This window comes from Hipposideros armiger, unplaced genomic scaffold, assembly GCF_001890085.2.
Source record: "Hipposideros armiger isolate ML-2016 unplaced genomic scaffold, ASM189008v1 scaffold_135, whole genome shotgun sequence".
Classification (NCBI taxonomy): domain Eukaryota; kingdom Metazoa; phylum Chordata; class Mammalia; order Chiroptera; family Hipposideridae; genus Hipposideros; species Hipposideros armiger.
Window position 1 is genome coordinate 3,097,528 of NW_017731485.1, and position 23,764 is coordinate 3,121,291.

The 23,764-nt window shown below is 47.6% G+C and overlaps 1 protein-coding gene across 1 annotated transcript in view; it reads left to right on the forward strand.

Moving 5' to 3' along the window:
* The window catches only part of DNAH3 (dynein axonemal heavy chain 3), a 127,899-nt gene that overhangs the window by 80,084 nt on the left and 24,051 nt on the right, over positions 1-23,764 (forward strand). The window contains exons 41-51 of the mRNA XM_019649817.1: positions 1,471-1,574; positions 3,728-4,022; positions 6,058-6,237; positions 7,754-7,877; positions 7,968-8,124; positions 8,371-8,514; positions 9,443-10,109; positions 11,371-11,536; positions 13,358-13,574; positions 15,538-15,720; positions 20,681-20,879. Coding sequence (XP_019505362.1) covers positions 1,471-1,574; positions 3,728-4,022; positions 6,058-6,237; positions 7,754-7,877; positions 7,968-8,124; positions 8,371-8,514; positions 9,443-10,109; positions 11,371-11,536; positions 13,358-13,574; positions 15,538-15,720; positions 20,681-20,879 — 2,436 coding nt within the window. The remainder of the gene's footprint in view (positions 1-1,470; positions 1,575-3,727; positions 4,023-6,057; positions 6,238-7,753; positions 7,878-7,967; positions 8,125-8,370; positions 8,515-9,442; positions 10,110-11,370; positions 11,537-13,357; positions 13,575-15,537; positions 15,721-20,680; positions 20,880-23,764) is intronic.

A 23,764-nucleotide genomic window follows, 5' to 3' on the forward strand; every position in this document is an offset into this window, starting at 1 on the left:
GTCATGTGTTTACCATTACAGTATCACACAGAATCATTTCACATTGCCCTAAAATTTCCCGAGCTCCACCTGCTATGGTCCCCACCCCCGCTTAGCCCCTGGCAACTACTGATCATTTTACTGTGTCTGTTGTTTTGCCTTTTCCAGGGGGTGATGTACTTGAAATCATACAGAATGGGTGAAATTTTTTTACCAATCACATATCTCATAAGGGACTCGTATTTAGGAGAAAAGAATAAAAAAGTATGACAACTCAATAATAAAAAGAGAAATGAAAGCATAGTGACTTTACCCCCTTAATGGCTTACATTATTTTTTTTAATTACTATTTTAAAAGCAGCTTTTTAGGAGCCAGTTTCTCTTGTCACAAATAATGATTTTTCTGAAGTTCAGCAGGTCTTTCAGTTTCACGTCAATGCCTTCTCTTTAGCTAGATTTAAGTAAAATTAAATTTAACATCTTTATTTAAAAATATTGGGTTGTCGGAAAAGTCATGACGTATTTTTTCTGTTTTTTGTTGTAAAAATGTATCATGACTTTTCCGACAACCCAATAGTATATATCAGGGCCAGCCAAGTGGCTCAGTTGGTTAAGAGTTGGCTTAAGAGTGCGAGCTCTGAGCAACAGGGCCACCGGTTCGATTCCCACATTGGCCAGTGACTCTGCGCCCAAGCTGAGCTGTCGCTGAGGTGCCAACAGGTGGCAGGATGCCTCAGCTGGTGTAACAACAAGATTGCCTGTTCGATGGTGGGCTACGCCCGCCCGCAGCTAAGACTGAAATCGGCACCTTGAGCTGAGCTGCCACCCAGATGGCTCAGTGCATAGAGCGTGTGCTCTTAACAACAAGGCTGCTGGCTTGACTCCCACATGGGATGGTGGCTACGCCCACCTGCAACTAAGATTGAACACAGCACCTTGAGCTTAGAGGCCACGAGCTGCCGACCGGAAGCCAGATAGCAACTGGCGCCCTTCACAACGAAGACTGAAGAACAACTTGTCTGTTCCCCTTCCCCAATTCCCCAATGCTGTTCCCCTCCCCTAATTCCCCAATAAAATCTTTTAAAAATAAAAATAGCATATATCAAATGGCCCCAATCTTATCCAATCCTTTCTTTCTTCTGTCTGCCCTTCCGCCTTCAATGTGTTGGTGTGCCTAGAAAGAGGGCTGGAAGGATTGCCATCAAAAGTGATTTCTGAGTGGAAGATTTAGAGTGATTTATTGCCCCTTTATTGGTGTTGTTCTTTTCAATACTTCCTGTTTGCATTATTAAACATAATTTAATTATTTGTATAGCACCTATCATTTGTATAGTGTACACAGCTACTAACAGTGTGGCAGTTTCACCACAGCTGTGCCAGCACTGGTAGTTATGCATTTTCAGATGCCTCTAGCTGAGGTAGTTAAATACCGCAAATGGGAAGTGTAAACCCCTGGAGCACTAATGACCTTTTCTTTTCCTTTGAGTCCAGGCAGCATCTACGATTTTTATTTCCTCAAGCAAGGCAGTGGACATTGGGGCACATGGACAGAGTATATCACCAAAGAGGAAGAAACTATCCCAATTAATGCGAAGGTAAAAGAGAGGTATTGGGGCACTAGATTTGTTAGGGTGATAGATGGGAGGGAGTTGGGGGCAGGGTGAAAAAGGTGCAGGGATTAGGAAGTACAAATTGGTAGTTACAAAATAGTCACGGGGATATAAAGTACAGCACAGTGAATAGAGTCAATAATACGGTAATAACTATGTGTAATGCCAGGTAGGTACTAGACGAGCCAGGGGGGTCTCCTCTTACATTATGTAAATGTCTGGCCACTGTGCTGTACACCTGAAATTAATATAAAATAACACCTAATGTCAACTAGAATTGGAAGTTTTTAAAAAAGGGGAAAAGGTGAAGGGGAATAAGAGGTTCAGATTTCCAGGCATAAAACAAATAAGTCACGGGGATGTAATGTACAGCACGGGGAATATCGTCAGTGATATTGTGATAGCATGGGACGGCGTCAGATGGTTGCTGGACTTATCATGGTGATCACTTCTTTAGGTATGTAAATGTTGAATACCTATGGTGTGCCCTTGAAAGTAATACAATATTGTATATTAGCTATATTTTTAATAAAAACTTTAAAAAAATACAGAGGTACTGACCACGGAGCTTTGGTTTCCAAAATGACCCAGGTATGCTCCAAGGCAGAAGAATTCACATGATTTCTGTGTTAGCATTTTAAAGAACTTTCTTTAGAAAAAGGTTCAAACATGAGCTGGGTTGAGCCTTTAAGAGCATGGATTCTAGAACAAGGGACCCATTTAGTGGATCTAGGTGGCATCTCGTGGGCGTAATTTACCTTTCTGGGGGTGGCTGCAGATGGTTCAGGCCCCAGATGGAGTGATAGATGGTGGATGGGAAAGGGGGAATGTTGACAACCAGGTCAGACCTCAGGCAGGACCACAGCTGTGGTGACAGCAGGGGTGACTGTGTGCTGGGTTCAGGGTACATGGAGGAAGGGGGGGCGCAGTGCTGCGTGTGTGAAGGAACCCCCAGCACTGAGATCCTAAATTTCCATTTTCCTTTAAGAGTTCAGTCATGTGAACTCCAGTGGTTTGAAACCTTGTTGGATTCATACACATAAAAAGAGTCCAATGCAGAAAATATGTTCGGTTCTGCTGAGAATCTTCCCTTGTCAAACAGTTATTCTAGTCCCTGACAATAAAACCTATGGAACCCAACTTGCTTTAAATTCCCAGTCTTTGTGCCAAAATAGGCATCTTGCACCTGGTTTTGCTTCACTCCCCGCTACGTGGCTGCGGACAGTTGAGCCAGCAACCCTCCTGCCTCAGCTGTTTGCATCTGAACTTGAGCTAATAATACGCCTGCCTCAGAGGGCCCCTGGGAAGACTGCAGGGGGCGATACAGGCAAACCATCCTCAGCTCAACACCTAGTGATGCCCTTCCTGTCCACTGCAGGCCCTGTCCACTCTCTTACCTTTAATCGTCCTTATCGGAAGAAGCCGAGCCCTTGTCTAGCAGCCTACACAGGGCCAGAGTCGTTCTGCCGAACGTAATAGGGATTCCAGGAGCCCTTCGAGTCCACTGGGGTTGGAATGCCAGGAAAAGTGGTGCAATCCCCATATTGGAAAAGGGGGTAAGAGGAAGTAGGTCTGAGAACCAGGAACCTGAGTGTTGGGAAAAGCAGATCAGGAACAAGCACAGGGAACAGGGGTTGAGGTCACACCCAACCGGCCTCAGCCACGCAGTAGAGGTGGTGCATGGGGGCCAGCAGGTTGGCTCCGATCAGTGGTCTCAGTGGGCAGCCGCTATGGACCCACACTTATTGTAACTGGTGTTTACAACATGAGAGTTCAATGGTTAAGAATATAGACTTCAGCATCAGACAAGCTGGGATTCGCATCCCACATTTCCACTTGTGTTGGAGAAGAGCTCTGGGCCTCCGTTTCCTCATCTGCAAAACCGGGACAATGATGCCCATCTGTACACGCATGACCGCATTTAATCCCTCAAACCGCTCAGGGAACCAGCTGCCATTATTATCCCACTTCACAGATGAAGAACCTGAGGCCCCTGCAGAGTAAATACCCCCTCAAGGTCAAACAGACAGTAAGGGGTGGAGCTGAGTGGGTAGTGAGGCTGGACCTGGGCCTTCTGAGTGCCAGGCCCCTGCGTCCTGGGCCCGGTATCAAGGCTGTCCCATGTCTCCGTGGTACAGGTCTCAGAACTCATCATCCCCACCGTGGAGACGGCCCGACAGTCCTTCTTCCTAAAAACCTACGTGGACCATGAGATTCCAATGCTGTTTGTGGGACCCACCGGCACGGGCAAATCAGCCATCACCAACAACTTCCTTCTCCACCTTCCCAAAAATACCTACCTGCCCAGCTTCATCAATTTCTCCGCCAGGACCTCCGCCAACCAGACGCAGGATATCATCATGTCCAAGCTGGATCGACGGCGGAAGGGCCTCTTTGGGCCTCCCATCGGGAGGAAGGCAGTGGTATTTGTGGGTAAGGCATCGACCTGGATCTGGACACAGCCAGGTTCTCCCACTCCAGGCCGCAGCGAGACGGAACCTCCCTCTGTAGGGACACTATTTTCTCTCTTCGAGATAAAATATTTCTGGTTAATATAATTTAGTATTTCATCCTTCCCTCTCTCCCTCCTTTTCTTTCTTCAATTTTGCCTTTTCTTTTCTTTCTTTCTTTCTTTATTTCTTTCTTTCTTTCTTTCTTTCTTTCTTTCTTTCTTTCTTTCTTTCTTTCTTTCTTTCTTTAATTTACTTATTTTATTTATTTTTTGTTGGGGAACAGTGTGTTGTTCCAGGACCCATCAGCTCTAAGTCAAGTAGTTGTTTCAATCTAGTTGTGGAGGGCGCAGCTCAGTGGCCCATGTGGGGATCGAACCGGCAACCTTGGTGTTATGAGCACTGCACTCTAACCACCTGAGCTAACCGGCCGCCCCAATTTTGCCTTTTTTTCCCTCCTCTTTTCATTACCAAGTATTTATTGACCAAGCATAATATGTCAAATGTAAGTAAGGCACGATGAGGCCTTTTGCCTGAGGTAGGCTCCCAGTTTCTCCTGAGATGAAGCTGAACCCCTACATCACGCCAGGTCCCCTTGTAGGGAGAAGCACTTCCAGAAGGGGATTGGGATGTTTTCCCCCTCACACCTCCAAAAGCAACATACCTTTTGTGATAAGACCCTTACTCTATTTTGTGTCAGATAACTTTGTTAAGAGTAGATGAAGAAACCCGGTAGTTGCTACATAAATATTTGTGAAATAAGCACATAGAATTTTCCCAGGATTTTAGCTGTTTATAAAGCACTCCCTCATTTATTTCAGGTGAGCCTCACAACCCTGTGAGGTTATTAACCATTATTATCATGTCATTAGTCAGTTAATTGAAGCACCAGAAGGTTAAATTCCCTGTTCAGAGTCAAACATCTAGAAAATCCTGGAGCTGTGGCCCAAACCCAGGTTTCTTGGTGCCAAATACATTTTCTGCTATCTTACTGCTGACTAACCTAGAATTCTCTTCTCATTTAGTAATAGTAATGCCCTACTCTTCTGGGTTATCTCCTCGTCTTTAAAATGTATGATTGATAGTGAATATTGCATGTATTTACAACCTTGCCAGCTAACATCAGTTCTTTAAAGGCAGAGACCCTATTTTATTTTATTTTCCCTTTCTCCCTATCTCCTTTTCTCTAACCTGTTCTCCCTTCCTATTTTTAAGGTATATCCAAAAACAGTTTTAACTTTGCAGCCAAACAGATCTAGATTCACATCTCACCTTTAACCCTAAGCACATTGTGACTTAACTGTCCATGACCCTCAGTTCCTTGCCTCTAACATAAAGGTATTAATAATACTATCTTCCTTACAAAGTCTTTATTTGGATTAAATGAGATAATAAGTGGAAAACTCCTAACTTGTTACCTGACACAAACTGGGCATTCAGTCAATGTTCGTTGGAGAAAAATGAAAAGGTTTTCATTTTGTTGAGCACCTTCAATGTACAGAGACTGGGTGACACGCTATTGGGGAAAGTCAGTTCCTGCCCTCGAGAAAGTCACAATCTATTCTTGCGATGTTGGCTTCACTCCTCAAAACACCCATTCCAAATCCTTGCTCCGCAACATTGAAGTTCAGCTGTTACCTGCTGTTCGAATTAAGTACCCTTCTGGCTGGGAGTCTGACTGTCTTTCTCACTGTCATAACCTGGAGGTTATCAAAATGTCCAGCACATAGTAGACAATGAGTATATTTTAGTTGAGAGAATGGGAAAAAATAAACACCTATTTGTTGATGCCAGTTCGTGCATCCTTAAAGTCACAATGGACAGTTAGGCAGGCGATTCCAGAACCCAGGAAAACCTCTTCTCATATGGCCCGAGTGTCTGCTGGCTGAGCCTGGCCTGGAATGGGATTGGACAACTGGGCATGTACTCTCCCGTGGAGGCAATAGTCATTAGTCACCTCCTGTGAGAGCAGAGGATCCCATAAACTTACAATGCGTGGCCCTGGCTTCTTTCCCCAGATGACCTCAACATGCCAGCCAAAGAGGTGTATGGGGCCCAGCCCCCCATCGAGCTCCTGAGGCAATGGGTTGACCACGGTTACTGGTTTGACAAGAAGGACACCACCAAGCTGGACATCGTGGATGTGCTGCTGGTGACAGCCATGGGCCCCCCCGGTGGAGGAAGGAATGACATTACTGGTACGTGAGAGAGAAGTTCATTCCTCTTTGTTCCCCGGCAGACCCAGACCACCTTCATGGATGGAGGGTTGGTCCAGAGCTCTGTGCTGATGGAGGGTGGAGGAAAGTGTTTAGGCTGTAGCCCGATGGGTTTGGGTTAGCCCCAGGGAGTGGCACCCGAAGACTTCCTGTTGGCAGTTGTGGAAATAGGATTGTAAGATGAAAAGAGAGGAGCCTTTGGTTAGAGGAACAGAGAGTCTCCGACGAAAAGGTGGCTAGTGTGTGTTCTAGGAGGGGGGCTAGATCAGAGGTTCTCAATCAGGGATGCACGACTATTGTGTTTGTTACAGTGCGTCAGATTCCCAGAGAGAGAAAAACTAACCCAAAGTGGCCTAAGCGTAATAATAGCAAACAAGCAAACAAATATGATCCCCACCCTGTCATCTCATAATTCGGGGGTAGATTTTGCTTCACGTACAACTTCATCAGTCAAGGACCTGTATTTTTATTCTGACGTACATCCTTGCCTGAGAATCTTAGTACCACTTCCAAACTTATGATTCTGTGACCTTCCTGTCCCCTCTGGCATTTATCTTTGTCATCTGTAAAATAAGGAAAATGGACATGGTGATCTTATTTGGTATATTATATATCTAAGAATACAGACTCAAAAATGATTGCTATGAAAACATATACTAGTACAATTACTGGACTTTAAAGAAAGAAGCCTTTTGGGCATTTAGGCAAAAAGAGCGTATGATTTATAAGAGAAATTAGATTATCTTAAGACTTTTCAACTGCAATGCCAGAGAAAATAGAATAACATATTTAAGATACTCAAGGAAATAAAATGAGAGTCAAGAATTTTACAGCCAGCAAAACTGACCTAAAAGGAAAACAGTTATCAACGTGCAAGAACGCAGATTTTTTTTTACTAGATTCTCAGACCTCTACTAGAAAATGGGTTTCAGATTACCAAAATGACTATAAACTACATTTCAATATACACACATACATACTGTTAAATACATAGATATAGATATAGATAGGTATGTAAGGATACCAAATTAATCATGGTTAATTTGGGGGAAAGAATGGATTTGGTTTGTGGGAGGTAAGTGAAAGGCTATGATCACTCTCTGTAAAAGTATTTCTGAATTGTTTGACTATTTTACGATGATCACGTATTGCCTTTATCTTTTAAAAACAAGTTTGAGCTCAAGACTGGTGCTGTTCACAGAACTGCAGTCCTGGAGGATGTCTGATCTGCCCTGTGAATACAATAGCAGCTAGCCACACGTTACTCTTAAGCTCTAGAAATGTGGCTAGTGAGACTGAGGAAATAAATTTTTAATGCTATTTCACGTAATTAATTTAAGTGTAAGCAGACACATGTGGCTGGAGGCTGCCATATTGGGCAGCACAGCTCTAGAACATTAAGGCAGAGGGAAACCCAGCTCTCCTGTATCCCAGAATCCCTGGGCCCAGGAGGTAAGAGTGCATGTGTGTGCATTCTCACGTGTGTGCGTGTTTCCAGGACGATTCACTCGCCATCTGAATATCATCTCCATCCACGCCTTTGAGGATGACATTTTAACCAAGATTTTCAGTTCGATTGCTGACTGGCATTTTGGGAAAGGGTTTGACGTGATGTTCCTCAGGTAAGAGGTTCCGGTGTCTTCCAGGATGTTGGCCTGGGGTTCTCAGTCCTGGCCCCTCTGTGACTGGCCTGCCTTCCCCTTCCTCCCAAGGTTTGGAAGGATGCTGGTACAGGCTACGATGACGATTTATAAAGCTGCAGTGGAGAACTTCTTGCCAACTCCCTCCAAGTCACATTATGTCTTTAACCTGCGGGACTTCGCACGAGTGATCCAAGGGGTACTGCTCTGCCCTCACACCCACCTACAGGTCAGCCACTGTCATTTTTGTTACCAAGATCACTCAGCAATACCCTTGGCTACATAGATCATACAATGAAAATAGTAATGGCTAACCCTTAGTGTGCATTTAATCTATGGCAGGCATTGTGTTGAGTATTTAGAAGCATGATCTCGTTTCATTTTCACACCAACCACAGGATTTAGAAACTATCTGAGAATTACCACCTCAAGCACTCTCTTCCATTCATTCAAATGACCAACTCTGTATTTTCAGGACTTCGAAAAACTTATCCGGCTTTGGATCCACGAGATTTATCGGGTCTTCTATGACCGTCTGATTGACGACGAGGACAGACAGGTCTTCTTCAACATGATGAAGGAAACCACTTCCAGTTGCTTCAAGCAGACCGTGGAGAAGGTCAGCCAGACCCTGTGATCATGTGGCATCAGAAATGGTCCCAAATATTTGACCAGTTAGTCTCAGGCTTCAGTCTCCCTTCCTGGTGGAGACTCGGCTCTGCTCCCTGAATCTCAGGAGACAGTATTGAGTCAACGAGTTACTTGATGTGGTGATGTGATACTTGGCCCAGTTATGCTTCCCTTTCCTAGTAACTTATGAGTTTGGATCCATTCAAAGTGGTTTACGATGTGATGTTATTGTTTCTAATGAACTTCAAATACATTTTCAGGGTCAAATGAATTTGTGAGTTGAGAAATGAACCAAGAATTTTCATGGTTTGGTTGAGTCCCTGGTAAAGCCCAAGTGAAAGATTGTCAGAGTTTCCCATTCGTAAATTTTTTCTCCCGTTCGATACAAGACACGTTATTTTAAGCCTGTACATTTGAATCATCGTCTAGTTCTAGACCTGTTTTTAAGAAACTGTGATTTTTCCATAGAAAACCTGCAAAAGTGTTACATGTTGCATCCAGAGGCCAAAGGCAGAAGCACTGCCAGCTTCTAATATCAGAAAGAGCACGTACCTAAGACACCCCTGCTCTAGGCATGGGGTGGGGATGGTGCCTCTGTTTGGTCAAGGAGCAAGGACATTAGAAAATGGGGCCATCCTTTGACCACCCCTCTGGGGATCTTACAATCTGACCACCAGTGTTTCAACTCCTTAGCAAGCAGAGCTTCACACTCTTCTCAAATGTCCTTTCATTAGTCTTTACAGCCATCAGATCTACGTATCATGGTTCTGGTTGTCCCCCACCCACCCTGCTGTTAATGAACCATGACTTTGGAGAACGTGCTCAGAGGAAACAAGCAGAATCTCCTGTTCTCTTTCCTCTACGCCTCCCACTGCCATCCCAGCTGAGTGCCTGGCTGAGACTTATCTGTCCCATAGGTCCTTGTCCACCTGTCGCCCACGGGAAAGATCGTTGATGACAACGTCCGTAGCCTCTTCTTTGGAGATTACTTCAAACCAGAAAGTGACCCGAAAATCTACGATGAGATCACTGACCTGAAGCAGCTGACAGTGGTCATGGAGTACTACCTGGAAGAGTTCAACAATGTCAGCAAGGCCCCCATGTCCTTGGTCATGTTCAGGTTCGCCATTGAGCACATCTCCAGGATCTGCAGGGTCCTGAAGCAGAACAAAGGCCACCTGCTCCTGGTGGGCATTGGGGGCAGCGGGCGGCAGAGCGCCAGCAAACTGTCCGCGTTCATGAATGCGTACGAGCTGTACCAGATTGAGATCACCAAGAGCTACTCGGGCAGTGAGTGGCGGGAGGACCTGAAGAAGGTCATGCTGCAGGTGGGCGTGGCCACCAAGAGCACCGTGTTCCTCTTCGCTGACAACCAGATCCAGGACGAGTCCTTCATCGAGGACATCAACATGCTTCTAAACACGGGCGACGTGCCCAACATCTTCCCTGCCGACGAGAAGGCCGACCTGGTGGAGAAGATGCAGACGGCTGCCAGGACCGAGGGTAGGAAGATCGAAGTCACGCCTCTTTCGATGTACAACTTCTTCATCGAGAGGGTGAAAAAGAACCTGCACATTGTCCTTGGTAAGAAGCAGCAAACTTGGTTTTTCCCTTTTCCTCTGAGTGTTTTGGGGTCTCCTTGGTTCCCCAAGCCCAGGCCTCTTACTATGGTCTGAGGATTAACCCAGCCAAGGCTCTTGCCCAGGGGTCGGTGCCTGGAATTCCTATGGAAACTTCCAGTCTCCTGACCCACTCTTTTAAACCTGTTCTGCGCGCCTCAGCTCTCTGGATTCTCCTCTGAACCCTGTCCTTCCTTTTAGTGCATTACCCAGGTGGCCTCACGGAACAACCCCTGGGAACCTTCTCCCTGTGGATGACATTTCCTGTCTAGCCAGAAACCTAGGGGTTGTGTCGAATCCTGCCCTCTCGTTACCATGTCCTGTCCGTTTCTACCTCCTGGCTTTATCTCATAGCCACCTACTTTTCTCCCTCTCCACTGCCTTCACATTGGCTAAGCCACCTCGTGTCACCCAGTCCTCGCCTCTGCAACCTTCTAACTATTCTGCGTCCACTCTTGTCTATTCCAGACCTTTCTGTTCCTCTGAGCCAGGATGGGGTGTTTTTTTCATGTATTGCAGATATGATCGTTGTGTACACACACACACACACACACACACACACACACATATTAAAACATTTAAACTGCTTTCTATTAGGATAAAGACCCAAGTTCCTAGCCTGTCGCTGTCCTCTCCATGCTCATCTCAGACCAAGCTTCCCCTTCCTCTCTGTTCCTTGCTCACACTGGCCTTCTCACATGTCTACCTGGGCATCATGCGTTCTCTTACCACATTGAGTCTAAATGAAACAATAAATGAAATTTGGGATAGAGAACCCCAGATTTGTGGTTGGATGGAGATGGGGCCGGATGTCCCGCCCCCTCCCCCCAGTAGCTTCTGTAAGTAGCCGTGTATGAGGCATCTATGGCTCCCTCCTGTCTGAGTCAGCATGAATAGAATAGGTGGATCACAGGGCTCAAACCACTCTGGCAAAGTGACCTGAAGGACCTGGAAGTGACAGTCATGGGCATGGGAGACCAGTCGGAAGGCCATTGTAGTACGCTGAATTCCCATCACAAAGCCTAGTGAAAATATCCCATGATTCCCCTGTGCCTTCCAGGCACTCATCATGACTATCTATGCTAGTGACACGCCTGGGGTACCAGCAGGAAACATGGCAGCCCCTCCCCACCCCCTGCCCACCAGAATCTTTGGCAGGACCTTCCTGCTTCCTTGGGCGTCCTTGTCTTGGAGACGGGACGCTGACGCAGTCTGTTTTCCATTAGCCATGAGCCCAGTTGGGGACGCCTTTCGGAACCGCCTGCGGATGTTCCCTTCCCTGATCAATTGCTGTACGATCGATTGGTTCCAGTCCTGGCCCACAGACGCCCTGGAGTTGGTAGCTAACAAGTTTCTGGAAGATGTGGAGCTGGATGACCATATTCGGTCAGAGTAAGTATTGGCTGCATGTGAGTGAGTGCCCCAGCCAAAGATTCCAAATGGAAAAAAATCCCGATATTGGCTCTCTTCTTGTTGTTTTAAAATTTCTCAATTTAGATATAAAAAATATCTTATAATCTTAAATCATATTTAGTTAGATATTTAATAAATACCTCCTCTGAAAAAGAATACAATTTTTTTTTTTGTTCAGAAGAATAAAATTTTTTTGTTCAGAGTTGTCCTGGAGATGCACTGATATTGTAGCTGTGAGAACCTGGATATAATAATAAGGCTATTTCGATACTCTTTGACAATCGTTCTCATCAAGGCGATATCACTGCCAAAGGGATGAAAGCTGATTCTCCTGAGGGTGAAAAAGAAAACCACTCTTTTATGTATAAAGCACAGGTATACGAAAACCAAAAGAAAAAGCTAGAGGAAGGGAAAGAATGAGAATGTCAACCACCCTGGTGCCCCATGAAGGCAGAGGTCACGTCACCTGCCTCTATATCCTTAGTGCTCAGCAGATGCCTGGCACGTAGTAGGTCCAACTACTGCTTACTAAATGGATGAATGGAAAATGGAGAAGGAGGCAGTGGCTTTAAATTCTATTTTAAGAACTTTGAACTTTGTTTTGTAGTTCAGAAGCCCCTTAACCTGGATCTATAAGCTTATTATGAATAGAATTCAGAGGGTCATTGAATGTAAATGGGGAAAAATTACACCTTCGTTGTTGCTGACATCCACCTGGTATTTTGCATTTCCTTCCGTGATGAATGTTGGCAGTAAACCCCATAGGATTAGCAGGACCTGTGACTTTGTTACCAGTAGGAATCACGGTTATTTGTATAACTCATTCAGTCATTACAGATATATATATAATTTCCTTCAAAACGATGGTGGCTTTTAGACCCACTGCCCAATCTTTGTATTTACTGCAGCAGTCAACCAACTATGACCCATGGGCCAAGGGCAGTTCACAGCCTGTTTTTGTAAATAAAGTTTTATTGCACCCATGCTCTTTTTTCACACTACAACGTCAGAGCTGAGTAGTTGCTACAGAAACCGTGTGGCTCACAAAGCCCAGACTGTTTACATTCTGGCCCTTTCCAGAAAAAGGTTTGCTGACCCCGATTTCATGCATTGATTAAAAGCACATACATTACTATAAAACATTTAGTTTTTAAAATATTTTGAAAACTACTTCAGCATAATTGTTTTTCTTTGTAATCCTATGTATTTCACTTTATTCATTTAAAAAAATTATTCTGCAGGGGAGGGGGGTTGTCAGCTCGAGGGGTAAAAAGTATAACTATTGCACTGTGTTGTACAGCTGAAACTAATTCTAAAAAATGTGTATTTCACAATAAAAAGTAATTTTAAAAAAATACAACAAATAATGCATGGACTGACAATTGAGAAACCAAGAAAATTATTTGGTCAGTAAATCTTAAAAATTTTTCAGCTCAATATTTTAATAATGCAATTTAAAATTAGATGTTATTTCTTGATTATCAAATTAAAATAGGCTTTAAAAGTGAAAAGAAAAAAAACAAACAAAAACATTATTCTGCAAAGTCCAGAGGCCTCATCAGACTGCCCAAGATTCAGAACTCCTGCTGAAGTCCCTGTGATTCACCAAAGTGATCAGGGATCATTCTGGTATGAAATGTGCCTCCCCAAACTTTCTTGCAGCTCTGTTGACCTGCTTCCAAGAATGCGGGCTCCCCACAGGCAACACTCAGTGGGTCTTCTCACATCCTCACTGTAACCAGAGCTGAGCCAGACCTCTGGGCCTGCCTAACCGCCTGTGTGTCCTCATGTCCTTCTTAGGGTCATCTCCATGTGCAAGTATTTCCAGGAGAGTGTGAAGGAGCTGTCGCTGGATTATTACAACACGCTCCGCAGACACAATTACGTCACCCCCACCTCATACCTTGAGTTGATCCTCACCTTCAAGACGCTGTTGCAGAGGAAGAGGCAGGAGGTTGATACAATGAGGAACCGCTACCTGACGGGCCTGCAGAAACTCAGCTTCGCAGCTTCCCAGGTGAGCACTGCGGAGCAGAGCAGGGCAGGTCTCAGTGGGTGCTGCAAGCCACTTGTTCAGCATTCAGGGAGCGCCCCCCCAGAAAGACAGCATCTGACCCTGCCTTTGTGAAAGTCGCCTCACTTGCCTCAGCCAAAACCTGGCCCAATGGGATTCTGTCTTTATTCATGATTTTGATATGTTATTCATCATGGATTTTTTTTTTGCATTAGTTTAGATTTCAAACATTGCACTAAAAATACTATTTATCTTGAGTACTGAATTTTTGGGTTCCCCCTTAAACTTTGTTCCCTAGGGGTGCGCCTCACTCGCCTCACCCCAGCCCTGGCCCTGGCTGCTGTCAGTGGGAGCTGGGCAGGATGGGCAGAGGTGAAAAGCAGGACTTTGCAGAGTCGGACCGCCCTGGGCTCAAACCCCGGCTCTCCAGCTACCCAGCTATAGAACCTTGAAGCTCTGGGGCCTTCAGTTTTCTCTTCTGTTAAAAAGGTGATAACAGTCTTGACTTCCTAGGGCCATTAGGAAGGTTCAGTGAGCCGACACAAGTACAAAATGCCTGGTGTATGAATTAGTAATTCATGTGTGCTTGGAGCCACTTGGCAAACCAGCTAAAAATGAGAGCCATGTTAGACATGAGTTTTCAGCACCCGGAAAGGTCTGAGGCCACTGAGTGGTTTACAGTAGGTCTACCTGCAGCTGAGGGAGCACCGTAGCACGGGACGGAAGCCACGTCGGGGTGTCCCTCCACCCCCTGCTCCTGGGGCTGCTGGGTCCCACCCAGGGCCCTGCATGTTTAGAAAGATGTTGAAAAGGGTGAGCAGACTGTGTTGCCAGGAGCAGCGCGAGGCCCTGAGCCACACAAGACCTGAGCAGTTAATGTTCCTTGAGCCCTACCCATGCCCAGCGCGGTGTATAAGAAAGCACTGGTATCATCTCCGTGTCACACACAGAAACCAAGACCCAGCGGCCAGGTGACTGGCCCAGCAGCACGCAGCTGCGTGAGTAGCCACTGCTAGTGGTGGGGCCAGAGCAGAGACTCAGGTGGGCATGACCTCAGGGCCTGTGTTCCCAGCCACGCCAGCATATGGCGCTCCTCTCATATGGGCATGCTGGGTGCAGGGTAAGAGGTCGTGAAACCCTCTTCAAATAAGCACCTGAGCCACCTGAGAAGGCAGACAGGACCAACGGGGAAAACCGCATCGGGTAAGTCCAAGCTCTTCCTCAGGAAAATCTAATAATGCATTTAGTTGTCTGAAAATGGCACATCTCCCCTGATAGATGGTGAGCTTCCCATCATTAGAGGTGTTCAAATGGTGGCCAGAAAATTACTTGGCAGGAATGCTTGAGAGAGCATCAGACTGGTGGAAAAAATGGCCTTGAATGTTCCTTCTGTTCCAAGTATCTAAGCCATATATATGTGTCCTTCACAGCCTTAAAAAAAATGTGGGGGCGGCCGGTTAGCTCAGTTGGTTAGAGCGCAGTGCTCATAACACCAAGATTGCCGGTTCGATTCCCACATGGGCCACTGAGCTGCGCCCTCCACAACTAGATTGAAACAACTACTTGACTTGGAGCTGATGGGTCCTGGAGAAACACACTGTTCGCCAATTAAAAAAAAAGAAATGTGGGATTTTTCCCCCCTCACTTGGTTTTTGTTCTATATCTCCATGCCCCCAACAATACAATGTGGGCTAACAAAGGAGGAATGAATTCCTTTTTAAAATTTTCTAAGTTGACCATTATATGCCTAGTGCCTAGCGCAGTGCCTCATAACTACAATACATTGTAGGAACTCAGCTGCTAAGTATTGAAAGATCAAAGAGGTAAACTCCAGCCAACAAAACCCCCCCATGTTAAAATCACTATTGTATTTCCTGCATATGTCATGGGTTGGAGAATGGTTTCGACTCTGTCGCTGCACCGACATGGCTGACCCTGCACCCTCCCACCCCTCTCCCTTTGCAAGGTGGCAGTCATGCAAGTCGAGCTGACCGCCCTCCAACCCCAGCTCATCCTCACCTCTGAGGAGACCGCCAAGATGATGGTGAAAATTGAAAAGGAAACGAAAGAAGCCGATGCCAAGAAGCTCCTGGTGCAGGCCGATGAAAAAGAAGCCAACGCTGCCGCTGCTATTGCTCAAGGAATCAAGGTACAGAGAGCGGGAGGGATAGGAGGAGCCAGTGTCTTCCGGGCTGGTCCCTGGTGTCACTACAGCCTGACGCAGTTCTGCAGAGTGTGTGTGGTCATGCCCATGAGAAAAGAGAGGCTTGAAAAGGGGAGACAACTAGCGAGTGACGAAGCAAGTCTTTCTGACACCTGGTTCTGTCCAGGAAGCATTACTGTTTTCCAAATACTCTCCTCTCACTCAGAGTCATGGCCTACCTCATCTCTTGTGACTTTTCCCTCATTCACTCTGCTCTGCCCCTACAGGCCTTTTCCATGTTCCTTAAACAAGCACAGGGTCCACTCACACCCCAGGGCCTTTGCACTGACTGTTCCCTCTGCCTAGAACGCTTTTCCTCCAGATTCGATTTTGCGTGTCTTCTCCTCCATCATGGTTTTGCTCAAATGTGCCTGGCATGTCACTGGGGGTGGAATAAATATTTGTCACATGACAGACTGTTGATCCCAGAGTACCCCATTGGAAGGAGATTCTTCTACTAAAGAAGAATAGTCCTGGGATGAGCTTCACCTGCCTTCAGCTATTAGAAGAGAATCTGATGAACATTCATGCGATGTTACGTATTTCTCAAAGCACTTTCAAGTACAGTTTGCTTGAGTATCACGGCTGCCTTGGATGTAGGAATGACAGATATCAGTACTGAAAGTCAGGTCACTGAGGGTCACCCATGGGTGAAAGGACTTCCCAGGGTGGCACAACTAGTTAGAGGGATTAGAACCCGCGATCGTGGCACTTATGTAAGGTGCTTGTCCCTGCGCTCTCACTTAGCAGCTAGAACATTCTTTGGACCATTCTTCCAACAAGACCTTGAACGGAAGTAGCCTGTGTCTGGCTTCTAGGATGAATAAATAATGGGGCACTTCCTAAAAGTGACAGGCTTCCCGACTGGCTCTTCTCCAGTGAGTCCTGAGACCTGGGCTCTCCTAGATGCCCTCGGACCCAGTCCTGGTCTCAGAGTCACACCGTGAGTGCCTTGGGTGAGAGAGGCTTGCTCACTCATCGTCCTGGTGGCACAGGCAGGAGACCAGTGGGACCCCAAAGATGGCAAGCACCCGGCACCCAGAACCATAACCCAGCAGGAGATCAGCCATCCTAGGACAGGATGATGATAATAGCTACTACTTACTGTGGTGTTTTCTCCATGTTCCTTCCTTTAACAAGTGTTTACGGAATACCCATTATGTGCTGGCACTTTTCTAGGCAGTAGGAAAAGAGAACTGGACAAGACAGACAAAATCCCTTCCCCCGGAGACTATGTTCCCCTCTGCTTGGGCTGCATCACCCCGTAGCATCCTAAGAGTCCTCTAAGGCCAGCGGTACCCTTCCCAGTTTACACATGAGGACATCCTGGCCCAAGAACGGAAACGGCTCGTCCAAGGTCACGAAGCTACCAGGTGATGAAATCAGCCTTCACACCCATAGCTGTCTGGTTCCAAAGCCCTTGCAATCTGAGCATGATTCCAGAATCGCAAGCTGGCAGCTACGGAGCACACAGGATCTGTGATACACACAGCCTTTTTACTTAATCTTGGAATAATAATCCGTGTTTAAACATCAAGAGATTTCAAGTGGAATTTCTGAAGTTTCAGCTTTTCTTAGAACAACAACAAAAAAATCCCCCAAGCGTTCTGGCAACATTGGACCTGGGTTTCCCCGATGGCGTTGGCTAGACAAAGCCCCAGCCAGCCCACTTCCCATGTGCCCGTCGCTGGCCTGGCTCCAGGAGGTGCATGGATTTGCGGCCCCTCCCTGGTTCTGCCCTAGAACCGGGCACCTCAGGGCTCAGTCTTTACCCAGTTGCCTCACCTGCAAAATGGGGATGCTAAGAGGAAAAGGCTTAAACTGGCAGCACGTGTCCAGCACACAGTCAGAGCTTAATGGCCCATGTCAACTCTTCTCTAAAATAGAAGTTCTTCACCCTGTGCCAAATGGACCTGCCTGTTTGGTAAAGGCAGCCTCACGACTGGAATGCTGCTCTGCATTGTCACTGGACGTTGCTGGAACAGCAGGAATGCGGGAAGAGGCAGTGTGAGGCTTACAAGGAGGTGACCCACCACACCCCCTTCCTGGGGAATAAACAGCCACCTCAGGTTTCGGCGTGCAGGGTGAGGTGTCGTGCTCTGCCATCCCATCCCTGGACTGGGAGCAACGTCCTGGTGGTGAGTCAGGAGGGGAGGAAACTGCTGGGAGAAGAAGAAACCTGGGCTCACTCGAGTTTCTCTGAAGCTTCCTGAACCTCTCAGGGCTACAGTCCTTCCCCATGCGAGGACGGCTGGTTTCATCTAACCTCCTCGCCCCCCTAGAAACAAGATAATATGGGAGCGTGCTCAGCAATGCCAGGGGAATCCAGACGGAGATTGGGGGACGGCCGAGAAAGACTCGGGCCCCAGTCGCTTGCTTCACAAGTACAACGGTCGGCTTAAATGGGGTCCATTCCTGTGAAGCTGATGAATCGTTTCTTTTTCCCCTGATGAGGAAAATAAGCGATGCCTGAGTGTCTGCAGACTTGGCGATGTTTCATCAGCGTGCACGTCTCTCACACAGCCCTGCTCAGCCACAGGGGTCATTTTTAATGATAATGTTTTTCATTATACAAATGACTTAGCAGTAATAACACATATGGAAGAATTTTTGAAGAAGTCAACTTTAACACCTATTTGATTTTTCAATTTTCCTTCCAGCCTGTCTCTCTACACCATGTGGATACTTTTATGTTATTACAATCATAGCATGGTTGCTGTTTGCATCGTGCTTTTTTGTTTTGTTTTGTTCCCTTAACATCCTATCACCAATGTTTTTCTCCACTATGTCATAGAGTCATTTTAGTGGCCATTTAAATCAGGTGCTTCGCCCATCGAGTAGCCATTCTCCTGTTGGGCCTTGAAGCCTATTGCTTCCCGCCCTGTTTGCAGTGTTTCGAGAGGATAAACCAGAGTTGCTCAGCTGAGCTGCACATCAGAGTCACCTATGGAGTTTTGAAGTGCAGATGCCTGGCCCCCACCCAGGCTGGCTGGATCAGAGTCTGTGGGCATGGGGCCTGACGGTGGGAGTGCCCAGATGCTCCCCAGTGACTCGGAGGCAGAGCCAGGGCTGAGAATCACTGTGACAGATGATGGTATAATTACAGCCTTTTTGAGTCACCTGACAAACAAGCTTGCTGGAACCAGGCCCTGCCCAGTAGGAAAGGGAGCAGAGAGACCTGGCCACCAGGAGACACGAAGAGCGTGTGGGCCCCTAATTGTCTGGCAGGTTCTAAGAAAGCGACATGAAGCCACCGGGGAGGATTAAAGTCAATCCACCCAGAATCCAAAGCTGTGGCCGAGCCAATGCCTTGGGTCTCTTCTGCCACCAGACCCTTCTGGAAGCTGATTGTGAGAAACAGTGGGGGCCAGTTTCGCTTCTTCTTCCTCTTGCCTCGTGCTCTAGCATGTGTCCCAGGGCTGCATAGGACAAACTGGCTCACCCCGGGGACTCAGCCACTATTGCCATTGAAAGCAGGATATTCCATCTTCGAAACTGGGGACATCTGACATGGCTCATCTTTTGAGTGTGTGTGTTGGGGGCGGGGTGGGGGAGGGGTTAAATATAACGAAGCCAAATAAAACATTGCTGTAAGTTTATAAGAAAGGCAGAAAACCTAAAATAAAGAATCCATGATACACACACACACATAAACATACATATATGTGAGAAAATGGAGCCACCTTTATCTTGTTTGCCTGTCACAGTAAACCTTCAACATACGGACTTCCGTACCTGCTGCTCCCTTCCAGGGTGGATGTTCTCTTGTGAAGCTGTACTTCAGTCATGGTTCCCTGGGCTGGAGGACAGGAGCCCAGGGCTGGGGCGTGGCTCTGTGACCGACCAGCTCTGTGACCTTAGCTAACTCATTCTGCCTCCTGAGACTGATCTCTCTCTCTCTCTCTCTCTCTCTCTCTCTCTCTCTTTTTTTCTCTCTCGATTTGGTAATTAGACACTAAGGCACCTGTAAAGTCCCTTCCAGTTCTAAAAGTCTTATAATGTTAAGCTTCCTTTTAAAGAAAATTGAGATAAAATTCACAAACCATTAAGATTCGCCCTTTTCAACTACACAGTTTAGTGGTTTTTCGCAAATTCACAGAGTTGTACAGCCACCAGCATTCTCTAATTCTGGAACATTTTCATCACCCCAGAAGGAAACCCCAGGCCTCCCTCTCTCTAACCCGTGGCAACCACTCACCCACCTTCTGCCTCTATGGACTTTCCTTCTCTGTGCATTTCCCGTAAATAGAATCAGGTAACAGGTGGCATTTTCTGTCTGGCTTTTTTTCACTCGGCACGATGCTTTCAAGGTGTGTCTGTGTTGTTATGTGAATCGGTACTTCACTCCTTGTTTATGGCTGAGTAATATTCCATTGTGTGAATTTTGTTTTGAAGTGAAAAATGGACAGAACACGGGCTGTCTCCTTTGCCCAGAGCGCACTACCCAGCCCTAATCTCTAGCTCTGTCCCTCCTCCTTAAACCCCACCCTGACCCCAGGCTTCCCCCATCCCTGACTGCACCCCTCCCCATGGCTGAGCTACAGCACATCGCAGACCCTCACCCCTCTCTGACCTTCTCCCACCCCCCTGCCTTACTCTGCCCTAACCCTAGCCCCACCTGTCACTCATCCCCAAAGCCTCATCCTCCATCTGTCATTCTTGATCAGTGGCTGTGAAGTCACCCACTCATATATCTCTTGGGAATTTGTTAAAATCCAAAAGCTTGATTTGTTAAGATCACAGACCAGGTGACTTCTTAAATGTCCAAGGCACCCAACTGCGGCCCCAAAGGACCGTGCGCGCCACCCTGTACACAGAGCCCAGGCAGGGCACCTTCCTGGAGGGCAGTGGTCGGGCCGCCTTTGCTTCCCCTCAGTGTGCCCGTTTGTCCCTGTGCTGCCCGCAGAACGAATGTGAGGGGGACCTGGCCGAGGCGATGCCGGCCCTGGAAGCTGCTCTCGCGGCCCTCGACACCCTGAACCCGACCGACATCTCACTGGTGAAGTCGATGCAGAACCCCCCAGGCCCTGTCAAGCTGGTCATGGAGAGCATCTGTGTCATGAAAGGGCTGAGACCCGAGAGGAAGCCGGACCCCAGCGGCACCGGTAACACGCCCCCTCCAGCCCCCCACCCCACCCCAGGCCCCTGGGCAGTGCGTGGAGTCTTGGAGGAAAGGAGAAAGGTGCCAGACGTGCGTGTGCACCAGAAAGCTCTCCTGTGTTTCTTCTCCGTCCTCTATCCTGTTCGTCAGTCTGTCAGGGGAAATGCCAGGATCTTAGGGGAAGCCAAATGAGTCAAGGCCTCTGCCTGCAAATCATTGCAAAAATGAAGGTTATGAAGACAAAAGGCCTGATGTGGGGCGAGCACATACACAGTACTGTGTGGGTGAGAGACTGGAGAGAGGCCCAGACATCTGGACGCAAGCGCACACACATACGTAGACACAAAGAGATAAAGGACTAGAAGAGAAATCAGGAGCCAGAGAAAGTGAAAGTGAGACAGAGACAGGGAAACAGCGAGAGAGGGTGTGGGAGGGAGAGGCTCAGGCACACAATGTCAGATAGAGAGAGACGGAACGACAGACGGACCAGAGACTGAGACCCAAAGGCTGAGAGAGAGATGAAGACAGACCCAGAGACGCACAAATGTAGAGCGAGTGGGAAGAAGAGAGAGACAAGGAGAGACAGACACCCAGGGAGGGAGGGAGCTGGGGTGGGTGGAGCGTGAGCTGGTAGAGAGGAATGAGAGGGAGAGAGATGGGGCAAAGTGGGGCCAGCACAGAAACTGGAAGGGGAGACAGAGGAACCTGAGACTTAGAAATGGGGAGAGAGGGACAGGGGAAGAAAGACAGGAGGGAAGGAAGATCCTCCTACAATCAACCCTGGAAGCAGCATGGGCAAATTCAATCATCTCCGTAAAACCTGAAGTAGATGTAGGGTCTCGTATCAAGACCCGTTTCCTGGAACCGAACAAGAATTCTGACTTCTGCCTCCCGTGGATCAGCAGTCTCTCTTCCCTGGCCAGTTTGAGGCCAAACAGGCCAAACACCACGTGAAGAAGATGCGGAGGTGGTCAGGAATGGACAAGCAGGGAGTGGACTTTACAAGAGGGTCCTTCAGGGAAGCAGCCGGGGTGCGACTGGCTGGCTCCTGGCTGGGCCTACGGGGCAGCACACAAAACGTGGCCAGGTCCCAAAAGTCAGCGCTCTCCTTGGATCAGGAATGAGCCCCACAGGACCCATCATTTGCCTTTCTTACTTCAAACTGAAAGCAAATGGTGTGTAATTGTCACTTAACCCACAAAATTTAGCCTGTACGTTGGGATGGAGCAAAAGAACAACTGAATGTGTTTCAGGGGGCACCTTGAATCTAAACGAAGCAGATCATTTTCCTTAAGGCAAACAAAAACCTTCACGGGGATATCTGTTTGCTGTGTTTGCATTGAGAGCGGGACACATTTGACCTATTTTACTCATGCTGGTGTCTCAAGTACAACGTTTTTTGGTGAGCCTGAGCTTGGCAAGTGTTTACAGCGCCATGAGCCAAAAAAGCCCCCAACCTTATTCTGACATGGCAACTGCCCTGAGGTGGGATCAGGGCTCAGTCAGTCAGTCCTTTGCATGATGGGTGCTAATGAAAATGAGGGCCCTGCCTCATTTGGGGCGGGCCACAGGTGGCCTTCTGTCCAGTTGCAAGTCTCTTCCCCACCCTTGCTTTCTCTTGGGCCTCACCCACTCACTCACAAGGAGGGCTGATTGGGTTCCATCTAACCCACCTCCCAGACTTGAAAAAGAATATTCAAAACGCATGCCCGCAGCTTGTCTGCCCTGTCCATCTGTGCCTGAATTGGGGGAAGGAAACAGCTTTGGGGAATCAGAGAAGGGGAACAGACAAGTTGCTGTCCTTTTGTTCTTTTTTTTTTTTTTTCAGCTGAGCCATCCTGCCACCTGTTGGCAGCTCAGAGGCAGCTCAGCTCGGGCCTGGAATTGAACCAGTGGCGCTGTTGCTCAGCGCTCGCACTCTTGAGTGAGCCCTTAACCAACTGAGCCACTTGGCCAGCCCCTGTCCTTTTGTTCTTCAGTCTAGTTGTGGAGGACGTAGTTTCACTGGCCCATGTTGGTATTATTATTGTGCTCTTCCCGGGTGAGGCAGTCGCTCACTGGCCATTGGACGGCCACTCACGGTGGCTCATGGCAGCTCACGAAAGCTCATGCCCGCAGCTGGTCAGCCCCACTGCAGCCTACGCTGTTGCCGGCGACTCGTGGCAGCTCAGCTCCAGGTCGAGCTGTTGTTCACCATCTTAGCTGTAGAGGGCGCAGCGTCACTGGCTCCCATGTGGGATCCAAACTGGGGCCCTGCTGCTCAAAGCTGGAGTCCCAAGCCAACTCCTAACCAATGCGCCACTCGGCCAGCCCCATTCAATGCATTTTTATTGATAACTGAGTTGCAGGCACTGAGCTAGAGTGTAGTAAACACAGCAGGAGCTCACAGCTGGGAATGAGAGGCAGACAAGAAAAAGTAAACAAAAACATCTCAGATTGTGATAACTGCTATAAAGGGAATGGACGTTCTAGCAGCTGAGATGAAAGAAAACGTTAGGGAAAGGCTAGAGGGGCCTGCCTTAGAGAAAGACGTCTGTGGAGGTGGCTTTCAAATGAGCCTGAAGTCAGGTCAGGAGCCAGCTAGATGCTACTTGGAGCCTGGGTAGGGAAGCACTTAGGGTCATCAAGGAATTAAAGGAAGGCCCTTTGGGACTGAAGTCGGGGAGCAAGGCAGAGATAAGGGCGGTGAGGTCACTGGGCCTCCCAGGCCATGGGGAGGAACTTAGACTTTTTTTTAATTGAGATTTTATATTTTTCGAGCAGTTTTAAGTCACATCAAAGAGATTTCCCACATCCCCCTGCTCTCCCCACACGCGTGGCCTCCCACACTATCAACAGCCCCCACTAGAGTGGGACGTTTGTGACAACTGATGAACCTGCATTAGTGCA